Here is a 13,351-nt window from a genome sequence, read left to right as displayed (position 1 = left end):
TTCCTAACATGTGGGACTAATCCTTACATACTAGAATAATCTTAAATAAAGATGGGTGTTTAAAAAATAACGGTAGTCTCGACAGTACAGTTGAGAGATTAATGTTATTTATCAGTAGAAACAGGCCATTTGAATGTTTAGTGTGCCAAATGTGTGGGATCAAAGCTTTATCGGAGCAGGATTTGCACTTAAAATACAATCAAATCAACTCCGTAGTGACAGAGAGACACAATTTGAATGGATCAAAAATACTGAATCTCTTCTACATTTCTTTAAATACTGAAATAGTAAATATGTGGTATTTAAAATGGAAAGCATATCAGATGTTTTAGCCTGTAAACACTGTTGCCAGACCTGCATCTCTCAGTACAGAGAATGTGGGGTGAGGGAGGGGGGACGGGGGGACGGGGGACGGGGGGTGGGTGGGGGGGGCGCTGACCTTGGAGCATTTCCTTCACCCACGTGACCACCAGAGCTGGATCCGCATTAAGGAAGTGGCTGGTCCAAATTTTAGGATCAGTCCTGCCTTTTTTTTTTTTTTTTTTTTTTTCTAATGATATACGTCACACGTCGATGTGGAATTCAACATCAAAACAATTCCCTGAAAAATGAGCCCATCCATCATTACTGTGGACATTTTGAACATGGGTGTAGAGATTTGTGCATTAAAATAGCTAATGTGCGCTATGTGAATCATTGTGATAGGATAAGACTTAGGAAAACAATATAGCATTAGAACTATATGAACTATTGTCTGTGTGTTATTGTAATGATATTTCAGATTTAGTGATAACCAGGGTACTGTGTTAAACATCTTTTGTTTTGTTTTTTTTGACAGTAACACTACATTTCAGTAGCTTGTGCAGTTTAGCCTTAACGCAGTGACATGATAACAGCATTCAACAAACACTGGCCAGGCAGTATAGATACGGTAAACTCTGTATGATGCCTCATCTTACTCAATGATTGCACATGTTGTATTTTTGCAAATCAGCTTTTGGACCAAAATATATTTTACAAAGAACTCCGGGAAAGTGTTTGACTCATTATTTGCGTAATGTTGTGTAAGAGTTTGTGTGTGTGTGTGCGTGTGTGTGTGTGTGCGTGATGACACTTGTGGAAACATTTGATCTGATAATTAACTGCAGAAAGACGACACAGACAGAAAAGGCCTGTAAACAAGAACATGTTACTGCTTTCTTGTAACCGAATGCTGTACTTAAAGGGTAGGTTCACAATTTTTCAAGTCTGTCTTAAAACAACAGTCAGGAGCCCAAATGAACACTGAAATAGATTTTTCTTGCTGTAATCATTCCTCCTGTTCATACTGGCCATTAGAAGATCCCTTCATGATGCACTTATAAAAAAAAAACACGTATTTAAAAGTTTATGTGACGCTAATATGAAGCTTCAGTCATCCGAATGAGTCAAATCTAGTAGATATCTGTCAACGTTGCAGTCTGTTTTAGTGCCAAAGTTCCTCTTTTTGTTACTATACTTCCACCACAGCTCAAAAGGGGAACACAAAGAGGGAATTTTTTGCTAAAAAGACTGTAAATGTGCCAAATATCCACTTGATATCCACACTGTAGCCTCCAACACTCACACTGAAAGCACATTTGAAAGAGATCTTTTAATAGTATAAACAGGAAGAATGATTACAGCGATGTTCATATGGACACTTAACTGTTGATTTAAGACAGACTCGGAAAAATTGTGAACAAATTGTACAAAGCACAAAGTTGAGTATTTCCATTTTATGCAGCTGTTTACTTCTACTCCGCTCCATTTCAGAGGGAAATAGTGTATTTTTTTACTCTACATTAGTTTCACAGCTGTAGTAACTAGTTAATTTTCAGATCTAGATTTTACAGGTAAAATTATGTATTTTTTAGATTTATAATTAAATTAGATCACTTTGTAGAGATGTTTTAACTATGACATCTTGATCAGTGTAGTTTTATACTGTGATATTTTGCTGGTCAGAGTCTGTTTAATAAATGAGTTTTAATCAAGTCTTAGATAACAACAAGGTGGGGGTCAGGGGCTGCTTTTTGTCTCACTCTTTACAGAAGGCACATTTGTGCTGACTGGTTCCTTCCTGTTTCATCTGGAAAGACCAAATTTGCTGATAGGTGAACTCCTCCGTGTTGCTGCAGAAAACTGAACTGACTTTAGACAATAGGAGTCCCGGCAGGATGAGCGAGTGAGACAGAAGGATGGAGTTGTTGAAGGGGTCAGTAAGCTACAAAGTGCTGACAGTTAGGAGAGGCTGAAGGAACACGGCGTCCAGGGAGGGGATCACATTGATCAGTGTGAATCACAGCCAAGAGAAATGTTTCTGGGTTCTCTCTGTACGACACTGACCTCAGTCGTGACCTTCACAGTTCCTCGAGCGAGGACTCGTTTAGGCTGACTCAGTGGAGCTGCTCCCGTTTAGACGGTTACATCATGTCAGCAGACGAGACGACAGGATCGCATTTGTTCTGTGCAGTTTTAGATGAACAATAAGGGGGGAATTATGTCTAAAGAGCCTACTGATGGGGAACTCTACTGGTTTTACACATCAAAGTCTGTTTACAGGTGTTTGTATAAAGGCTTTTGTGGCTCCAGAGGGAGTTTTTCAGGATCTGATAAAGTGCTTAAATACTAAAAGTTTGAAAATGAAAAATATCTGGAGGTGTGGAGTTAGAGACCTCTGTAGCTCCTCATCTCTGCTGGATTACTAGCAGTTATTCATCAATTTTATTTCTTTCATACAAAGTCATACAAAACCATGAAGGGAAAACAAGAAAAAATGGAAATTGGTAAATAAATATTTGAACTAAAAAAAGGTTCACAAGGCGTTGTAGATAATCATAGTCGTGTCTCATTTCAGTCTTGAACTGGTGTATTTTCTTTCAGACTATTTATGGATTTATTACTAATACTTTCTAATAATACATCTCTTTCCTAATGAATTGCATCACAGTTTTTGTTATGTAATGATTTTTTATGAACTTTATTGAGACAAAACCAATCAGTGGTTCTCAAACTTTTTCACATCAAGGACCCTGAAACTGACACTAATTAAACCACGGACCCCCATCTGATAACATTTTTGCTTTTAGATGTTTTATTACAGAAAGTGTATGAAACCTGTGACCAAAATAGTCACACATTCGGTCATTGTGTCACTTCTGATGGAATTATAGCGAAAATAGGTTATTCCCCTTTTTGCTGGGAACACCCCGACTGCACTGTTAGAACCACTGGTGTATATAACTTGTGTATAAAAATACACCAGGGGAACTAAAATAGTGAAAGAAAATAGTTGCACGAAAATGTAAAAATTACAAGTGTATGTTATATACATTTCACAGCTTTTTTTGTGGTGGAGTTGCATTATGGGTAATGTAGGCTCCAGGTTATTGTAAGGAAGGCATTGCACAAAAAAAGATGATATCTCTGGATCCATTTAAATACACTGTGATTCCTACAATGTTATAAGTCCGACGCTAACCCGGCAGAGTTTTATTTTATCAAACCAGCCAGTTCAGTGGAAACACATCTACTCTGTCATCACCTGCACAGGCTTCATGAGCCAAACTTCAGCCCTCTTTAGTGTTGAAATAACGTAATAATGAGGATGTGTGTTTACATCTAGGTTAAAGAGCCCCCTTCCTCAGTGAGGCTGTTGTGCCCCAGGCTTCCCATCTCCCCTAAACTCTGCCCGTCACACAGTGTGCCCCACTTCCTGGCATTGTCCTCTGCTATGCGGTGCCTGTTTTCACTGTTTCTGCTGAACCGTTCCTAGCAGCCATATAGGATCATGTTAAGGTCATTTTAAGTGAGAAAAACCTACCATCGCTGAGCTAATGCAAACTAAAACTGATGATAAATCACCTGTGGGAGCCAGCAGAGATAATAATCAAAGTGTTTAAGATGGAACAAGGTTGTTTTTGTGTTACTGTGTTTGTACAAGTTCCTCCCATGAGTATAAACTCTAATTTTTGGGAAACACCTTCTTATCTGAATACATTTTTTTCCTCCCCCGCCAACTGCAATTAACCCAGACTCATCAGCTTGTGTGGGCGTCCCTGGACTTCTAGACCACTCCCCACCACTCGCTGAGGATGTCCTGTTTCATGTGTGTGTGTGTGTTAATGAGAGATGGGTGTGCTGAAACTCCTGGCCACTTGATTGCTCAGATAGCCACGAACATCGGAGCTGGAAGGAGTCATCTACACACAGAAAGCTCTCCGCTTTGCTCCAGAAGACAACGAAGGCCTCAAGAGGGACCTGCCCTCTTCTTCATCTTCAGTGCACTCATCATCACAACAAGGTATGATATAGTCTAGTTCTATATCTTTGGAGATGTTTGGATGTAGATAATAAAAAATAATAAGACTTTAAACATACAGAAACATCCAAGCATGCACCTCAAAGTGGGACGTTTATACTTGCTGAATTGCATGGTGTAGATTGTATAAAGGCTTTCTAATAAGCTGTTGTGGTTTTAATATCCACCTCTCAGAAACATTAGAGTCTCAACCCAGCATGTCTGCCACCCTCCTCCTCCTCCTCCTGTGCTTGTTATGCAACGTCTGAAACATAATCAGATTAACCCCAAAGTAAATCTAAACTGTGTCCAGATATGAAACAGTTTCCCTGCTTTTTCTCCTTTTCACTCCAGACCATGAGCACCTCCGAGCACAACCGTTCATTAGACTTCATAAATGGCACGCCGTGGTTTGTCTTCGAGTGCTCCATCGACCTCGATACAGACTACCGGCGCATCGCCCTCTTCCTGCTCTACCTTTTCGTCTTCATGGTGGGCCTCCTGGAGAACCTGCTGGTCGTCTGGGTCAACTGGCGTCGACGCCACACGGCCAGCGGCGTCCTCTTCTGCATCATCAACGTGAGCCTGTCGGACCTGATGGTGATCGTGATCCTGCCCTTCTTCATGATGGAGGTCACCATGGACAAGGTTTGGCTGTGGGGCCGCTTCCTCTGCAGGGTCACCAACCTCATCTATATGATCAACGTCTACAGCAGCACCTTCTTCTTGGCCTTCATGACCCTGGAGCGCTATCTGTCCCTGACCAGGCCCGCATCCCTGGCATGCTTCCCCGTTGCGAGAGGGCGCCGCTGGGCGCTCTGCGGAGGCCTGTGGTTGCTCTCCTTCTTTCTGGCTCTGATAGAGAACATCCACGTGGATCTCCTGGAGTGGGACGAGCCAGGCTGTTACATGCTGCCCGAGGACAACCACACCGAATGGTTCGTCTCTGTGGCTTTACTCAGCCTCCTCTTCCAGTTCCTGGGCCCGGCCGCCGTCATCATCACCTGCAACGTGCTGATCGCCCAAGCCGTTCAAACGACCCCGGACGTGCAGGGTCGACGGGAGGTGTGGCTGGTGCACGTGTACTCCGTGGTGTTTATCATGTGCTGGCTGCCCTACCACCTGGTCATGTTCCTGATGACCATAGATGACCTCAACCCTTACATCTTCAGCTGCAACGCGGTGGAATTCCTCTACTTCTCTTTCAGCGTGGTGCAGGGCCTGTCGCTTTTCCACTGCGTCGCCAACCCCATCCTTTACAACTTCCTCAGCAAGAGCTTCCGCAACAACCTGATCAGCTCTGTGGTGAACTGCATTCCCAAAGAGGTAACCGCAGACCAGGCGGGAGCGGGGACCCAGCCCGACGCTCCAAACGGAGGCGGGGGAGGCATGGGGAAGCAGAAGTTTAGTAACGCCAGCACCAGCCAGTCTGATGTGGGATCATAAGAGAGAAGGTGATGTAAGAAAAGAGTAAGCTGCAGGAGTGAGGGACGACGGAGGAGAAGATTTGACAGAACTGAATCCAAGTCTCGGTGCTTCAGAATACCGGAGGCAAAGATTGTATCGTCTCACTCCGGTCATAGACTCATTGTGCTGTTTGTAAGAGATCACCATCCTCTCATAATCCTTCCTTTTTTTTTTTTTTTTAAATCATGTATCCAACCGCAGCGGAAGGCAGGAAATTCACAAGAACTCTAAACTCTCGTTTGCACAGGGGAGGAAGAGATCCGCACCAGGAATGCGTGTAAACAAATCTGTCTGTCTGTCCAGCGCCATATTAGAGCAATCATCCTCATATCCATATAAATATCTTACAAGTGTGAAAATGTAACTGAATAGACCACTGTCTTACTTCATAACGAATCCAACAGATCTAACAGTTGGATCAAGTCGCCTGATGCTTATTTATCTGTTTACTGGTTGCTGCTGTCGTCTAGTCTGTGCTGTAACTTAGTTACCTGTTAACATGCAATAAAACTCCCTCAAACACTGTTTGTATCCATTTAAGCTGAGAAAAGCTGACTTCTGTACTTTGTTATCACAGTGTCGGAGCAGAGCAATGAAAAAACTCAAAGTACGTGCGTGTGTGTGTGTGTTTGGAAGCTTAATGTGTTTATTTTACTGAGCCAGTTCTGCTGTTCTGGCACTCGGGCTAATCTCACTTCTTGCAGTTACTGTTGATCTGTATTACTTTTACCTCCATTACTGGAATGTGTCACATCCGACAGTTGAAATGATAAGAAAGGCAGAAAAAGGAAAAAAAAAAAAAGAGGGGGGCGAGGGGGGGTTGTCAATCCACAGATGGCACAATAGCAGGAAGAGAGTTTCAAAAAGGGCAAAGGTCACGAGCCCCTGGAAGTGGGAGGTTCATGATACTACGAGGAATTCTGCTAATTCCACTGAAATTGTGATGATGGATGGGTTTTGTGGTGCGTGACAGTGTAGAAGGTCATCCAAAACAGATTAACACCCATTTAGAGGTGTCATAACAGTCTTCCAAGAGGCGTTTATTTTATTCTTTTTCAAAATCTAAAACAACATTTAAAAAAAAAAAAGGCCGACATAGCTTTATAAACAGAAAATCAGATGTATAAAGGCATATAAACAATAAATAGTTGCACTAGTATCATAAATATGAGGTAAGACACAGATATCACATAGAAATGTGTAGATGGGCACTTAAATATCATGTTTCTACAGCACGACATGCTTCACATGCTCCCAACGAGTGAAGACAGCATGTGACTAAACAGCATTCATTAAAGATGCTTCTTCATCGCTGACACAACATCAAGAAACATGTTTTTTTTTTATGGTTCAATGACGAAGACTTTCACGTGGCTAGTTATATCGTGTTTGTGAAAAGGTGCGACGACAAAATGAAGCTTTTACACGACATAAAAAATCGTAGTGTGTGAAAAATAGTGATTGCAAAAATAGGAAAATAAATTTCTATGCTACAATGAGGTGCTACTTTAATAAACAGTGTAATGTATCAATCAATCACGGACATAAAAACCTATCCTGATATTGAAGTTGTAAAGATACAGACTTGTTTGGAGTAGATAATAACAGCTTCCCCTCTGTCACTGACACAAGACAGGATACACTGCCACCAAGTGGCTTCTTTTTAATCTTAGTTCAAAGAGACTAAACCTCCCAAAAAAGGTTGACTCAGTGAACGGCATCTGACGGATTAAATGTCCACTACATTCTAAAAGTCTAAGTCTATTATATGCGGTATATGGTCCACGATAACCAGACACAGAGGAGGTGTCAGAGAGAGATGACACAGAGTCTATCAGGTGTCCACAGTGGGCAGCGGTTCTTTAGAGTGATCATTGTACATGAAGGTCTGCTCGATGTTGAAGTCCGGAGGCAGATGGTCTTTGTGGAGCTCCATGTGCGACGACACCAGCTTCAGTGTGGAGAAGTAAAGGCCGCAGACGGTGCAGCGGTACATGAGAGCGCCGGCGTGCGTCTTCAGGTGGCAGATCATGGTGGAGCGGCCTCTGAAGAAGCGCAGACAGACTTTGCACTGGTAGGGTTTCTCTCCGGTGTGGATGCGGAGGTGATAGGTGAACTCCCCCGAGTGGGCGAAACGTTTACCGCAGTAGCGACACCGGTACCATTTCCCACGGACGCCCGCCGCCCCGACTCCTCCGTCCTGCCCTGAACTCCCGTTGGTCAGGACCCCGGAGGGCAAGCTGTGTATCGGCCCTTGAAAAAACTTATCTGGTAAGCTGAAGCCCATTCCCAGACCCAAACCCAGGTTGCTCATTTTCACAAGGCCGCCGGCGTCCCGCGGAGAGGAGGAGGAACAGGAAGACGGAGGGCAATCCAGAGACTGATCGGCTTTACGTTTGCCCAACCAGCTCTGACCCGCGACACCTCCTCCTCCTCCTCCTCCTCCGCTCCCCAGGGACTCGGTGGTGTGCAGGCTGAGGTGATACTGAAAGGCGGAGGAGGAGCGGAACGTCTGTGGGCATAGGAAGCAATGCAGCTCCTCCGCTCCCGCCATACCTCCTCCTCCTCCTCCTCCCACGACTCCATCTGCCCCGACTCTGTAAGCCCTCAGCACCGACCGCTCCCTCTCCTTAGCTGCCGCCTCCTCGGCGTGCGCAGTCATATGTCTGTCCAGCAGGGAGCGCTCTACGAAGCAGCGGGCACAGTGCGGGCAAGTGAAGACGGGCAAAGAGAGGTGGGCGAGGGCGTGCCACAGCAGGGAGCACAGGGAGAGCTGGGGGAGGTGACATACGCCGCAGCTCAGGCTCTGAGGACACACATGGCTCAGCAGGTGGTCTCTGACAGTCTGTGGAGGAGGCGGGACAGACACATGAAGCAAGATGTGAGGATTTCATGAAAGCAGTTGGTTAAAGAGTAATTCCATATTCTTATTTTCTGTCCATGTGGCTCTTTGTGAAATCAGTTCTCTCTCCGGTACAAATGATACAAACAGCAGACGTCTCGACATACTGTGTGAGTCATTGTGAGATACGTTCCAACTCTCCTACTGTTCATGTGAGAAAAAGCCTTATATATTGATTTCACTCTGTACTTATTTATTTATTCTGCAGGAATCTGAAGAACTACAGTGAACCAAAGTTTTCTAGATTAAATGAATAAAAATGTCAGGAAACTGAAAAATGTCCCAAAGACTTTCAAATTACTCTGACATAAGACAAAAAAACCCATAAAATTCTCACATTTATGAAGCTGAGACTAGGGGATGTTGGCATTTGTTTGCTTGAAAACAGACTTAAACAAATAATCCATTATCAAAATAGGTTATTTTGGTAAAAAGAAAATTGGCAACTAACTGTTGCAGCTCTGATGTCATTATGACATAAAATGACATGAGCAAATTATGTAAGATATATAAATGACACAATAATTTGTAAAATAATTGAAGAAACTATTAAAACTCAACTCATTATTAAAAATGTTATTTTATTATTCTTATTTTCATAATAATAGTTTTATTTGTAGGAATTCATTTTTATTTCAAAACGCCCTTTTTTAAAAGTCTTAATTTTGTAATGGCATTTTTCTCATCTTTTCCTAAAAGTCAGTTTTATTTCACGCCACTTTTTATTCAATAATGTTACTTTTCATTATGATATATTTTATGTTATTAATCAGCCAATCACACGCCCCCCTGCCCGTCTTCAGTAGCTGCCACCGAATTTAGCCAGTTAGCTCCTGTTAGCCGCAGTAACTACAAAAAAAAAAAAACAGTACACAGACACAAAAACTCCTTTCACTTATTTATACCAGGCGGACAGAAACACGACTCCAAATGAACGATGATGTTGCTTCATAACTGCTGGTTGTGGAAATTAGCAACTGTTTGCTAACAAGTTCAACAGATCAATTTAAACGCTGATAATATGTCAGTGTTGTGTTCACTACTTGTTTCTGCTGCCCCCTAGTGGCCAAAAAAATCAGCTTTTTGAGCTAAATAAACAGAGACATTTAGTTACTGCGTCTGTGTGTTTATTTACAGCAGCAGCCTCTGATTGGTTGATGTAGAATAACTTGTTGTAAAAAAAAATTCATAAAATTGACCTGAAACCATGTTTTTATGCCTGATTTACATACTGACATACTCTGTTCACTGACCTGGAAGTCCTTGCTGAGGGTTTTGGTGCACGCGGTGCACTGCAGCTCGGAGCTCTGGCCTTGTCCGTTGTTGGTCAGCGCCCCCTGTGGTAGCGTGTAACTGGAAGCTGTCTGGCGGTGGTGACGCAGCAGTTTGTTTTGGCTGCAGAACTGCAGGTGGCACATCTCGCAGGTGAAGAGCTGCACGCCGACGTGGGTGAGGGAATGGGTGACGCCTGCAGCTCGGTCCGGGAACGAAGCCCCGCACACTCTGCACAGCCCCAGTTCTGTCAGATGGCTCTCGCCGTGTCTTCTGATGGCAGCCGGGTCTGCGGGGAGCGGCGCCGCACAGGCTTTACAGGTCAGCATGTTGCCCGTCACCTGGAGGAGAGAAGAGCGTTATTTCTGTTGTTTGGACTGATATTTATCTGACTTATTTCACTGCTGACAAACACAAACATTACCTGGCCGCTTGAGTTCCCTCCCTCTCCGTTCTCCACACACACGAGGTCGTCTTCGTCGTCTTCTTCATCTCCCTCCTCCATGAAGTTCTCGTCGTCGCTCAGCTCGATGATCTCGCCTGCCAGCTGTCTCCACTGCTCCTCCTCCGTTCCCTCCATCGCTCCGTTCCCTTGCAGCGCCTCCCTCTCCTCCTCGTTCTCTCCTTCGTCCACCTCTCCAAACATCAGCCTGCCGTCCCTCTGCACGTCCACCACGCCGCCCTCCACCGCTCCCACCTGCAGGCTGCCTACAGGCTCTCCCGAGGACGACGTCGGGGCGCAGGCCTCCGCCACCAGCTGAGCCGAAGAATCGGGGTAGGAGCAGGGGTCGGACGGCGCAGGATCGCTGCTCCGGGGTAGAGAGCTGCCCGCGCTCTCAGAAACCACCATCCGTCCACCTCTGCCAGCTTCCTCACAGCTGCCTCCTGCCTCCTCCTCCTCCTCCTCCTCCAGCCCCTGCTCAGTCTTCAGCTGGAGCACCGGCCCCGGAGGCAGCACGCTGTCGTTCTGACTGGAATGGCTGCTGGTTAAAAGATGATCCGGTGCCATCTGCCCATAACCTATATGAGACTGGAGGTCTTCTGCCTTCAGGTCCAGAGACAGAGCCCCAGTGTGAGCTTCACGGCCCGTCCTGGCTGCCCTGGCTTGGAAGAGAGGCGAGGGAGCGGCGGCAGGAGTCGGGGCAGCAGACGGACCGGCTGACGAAGACAGAGAGGAGCAGGAGGCAGCAGAGGAACACACAGACGATGCAGATACAGAAGCGGTGCTGACAGCAGCCACTGTGGAAGCAGCAGCAACCATGCTTGAGTCCAGGAGATCTCCAGGACTGCTGGCTTTACAGTTCGCAGACACAGAAGCCTGCAGATCAGGGAAGGTAGCGTGACAGGCCCTCACCAGTTCACTAACACCCAGCCTCTCAGCAAGCTCGTACAGAACCCCGACATCTATGAGATCGGTCAAGATCTCCCCCGTGTAGACAAACGTCAGCACTTTCTCAAAGTTCGCCGGGGAAATAAACTCCAAAGAGAAGGCAGTGGTGGACGCGGCTGGAGCCCGGGCAAACAGATTGCGGAAGTACGTCCCGGCGCAGGCCAGCACAGCACGGTGTGCTGCAAATGTGCGGTTGCCAACTTGTAGGAACACATCACAGTACTGGCGTGATTGGCGGCAGCGGTTGAGCTCAGTGAGAAGGCTGGCAGCATGGCCGGGACCCTGCAACCGGATCCTCATCCCTGCTGCCGCTGCAGCTCCTGGTGTGCTACAGTCAGACTGTGGGAACAAACAAGACAGTCACTGAAGCAGAACAGAGGAGGAGTGTGTGTGTAGTACATGCTGTTAATAGTCAGGTAAACTTTTCTTTCTTTCTTTGCATTGAAAGTACAGTCGATTTGATTTGTGTTATTGTGCATTCATATGTTTTTTCTGGTCTACAGAATGTCAGACAGTAAAAAATGTCCATTACAGTTTCTCAGAGCCCACTGTGAAATCTTTAAATTCTTCTTCTTTTGTCCAAACAACAGTCCAAAACCAAGACATTCAGTGACATAAAACAACATTACATTTACCATACAATCACTGCATTATAATAAATGCATTATACAAACCACTGATTTTATTTGTGTATTAAAACTTTCTCCAGTTAGACAAAGATAAAAACGTCAAAGACCACAAATCATGCCAGAAATATTCTACATGTTAACATCCACATTAATAGAATTATAAAATTAGCCAACCAGAATCTAAAAATAAATATTCAAAAAGTCTTTTAAATCAAGGCTGAACACTTTTCTGTTTGCTGCTGCCTTTTATTAAATGAACTTCAATCATATCTCACACTGCACTGTAACAAAACATATACTGTTATCATATGTATATACATTGTGTAAATTAGTCAAGTATCAATGTACATTTAATTCTTAACATTTATGGACAATCATGCACTTTAATAAATTAGTAATATTCACCTGATTTGCACTAATGCACAGTGTATTATAGCATATTAACATCATTGAACAGTGTATACTCAGTATAAACATTTACAAACACCATTTTACCACAAAAACCCCGCTGAGTTTCATCAGTGTTTTGCTGCCTGAGTTTCAAACTCTGACTTTACATTTTAAATATCGTTAATTGCAGCAGAAGCTAACAGAGATTAGCCAGTTTATTCAAGCACAGTAGAGACACATTATTAATAAACCTATTCACTAACTGATAAATCTCTCAGATTTAACACATTTACTTCGTTAGAAAAACCCTCCTCTAGTTTATAAAACCGTCTCGTTCGTATCATGACTGTTTCTCACCCATTAAAGACGTTTGTGGCTGGTGAATACTCTTCTGTTTTCTTGTTTTCAAAGACACTCCGGTGTTCGTCCACAGATTAAATTAGAACCTTTTTGATCGTTTGTCGCATTTTGATGACGCACATCAACAACAGTTCCGCGCAGGCGCCCCCTACGGTCAGAACGGATGCGTTCAGGAGCGTCAGAAGATGTGTTCAATCAATGTATGTCTAATCAAATGTATGTCAATCTTCATTCCTTTGGAAAAAAAATGCATCCTTTGAAATCACTGAATATGACAGAGACTCTTGCTTTCAGATTTATCCAATTCAAAATGTTATATTCAGACTTTTCTGAGCTGGTTATCTATGTCAAACAATGAATGTTATGTATACCTGAATGTACCAACACAAAAATGTCCAAAAATGTAATATCTGTAAGCTTTTTTTGTAAGGTTTTAATTTGTTATTCTAATGATTTCCTTCTCTTTTTTCATCCTATTTCCCTCAGCTTATTTGCTGTGTCCTTGTTATATTTGTTTTAATCAAATTTAATGCAAAACAGAGTCTACAGTCATGCAGGCAACTCTGTGAGCAATAAACACAAAGGACAGCTGATAGAGATGTTGTTAGTTTTGCAAGTTT

General features: G+C 43.9%; 2 protein-coding genes across 2 annotated transcripts; one reads left to right on the top strand and one right to left on the bottom strand.

Annotated features, from left to right (window-relative positions):
* Positions 1–3,781: 3,781 nt before the first annotated feature.
* gpr182 (G protein-coupled receptor 182) lies at positions 3,782–6,328 on the top strand. The gene is made up of 2 exons (XM_042409508.1): positions 3,782–4,324; positions 4,676–6,328. The coding sequence occupies exon 2, from the start codon at positions 4,679–4,681 to the stop codon at positions 5,765–5,767; it is 1,089 nt and encodes a 362-aa protein (XP_042265442.1). The 5' UTR covers positions 3,782–4,324; positions 4,676–4,678; the 3' UTR covers positions 5,768–6,328.
* A 491-nt stretch (positions 6,329–6,819) lies between these two features.
* LOC121895671 (zinc finger and BTB domain-containing protein 39) lies at positions 6,820–12,822 on the bottom strand. The gene is made up of 4 exons (XM_042409066.1): positions 12,729–12,822; positions 10,387–11,691; positions 9,944–10,303; positions 6,820–8,633 (listed from the first exon to the last, which is right to left on the bottom strand). The coding sequence occupies exons 2-4, from the start codon at positions 11,650–11,652 to the stop codon at positions 7,623–7,625; spliced, it is 2,637 nt and encodes an 878-aa protein (XP_042265000.1). The 5' UTR covers positions 11,653–11,691; positions 12,729–12,822; the 3' UTR covers positions 6,820–7,622.
* Positions 12,823–13,351: the final 529 nt, after the last annotated feature.

Source organism: Thunnus maccoyii, chromosome 4 (genome assembly GCF_910596095.1).
Source record: "Thunnus maccoyii chromosome 4, fThuMac1.1, whole genome shotgun sequence".
NCBI lineage: Eukaryota > Metazoa > Chordata > Actinopteri > Scombriformes > Scombridae > Thunnus > Thunnus maccoyii.
Note: the sequence above shows the minus strand (reverse complement) of the source record. Positions and strands in the feature narration are given on the sequence as shown.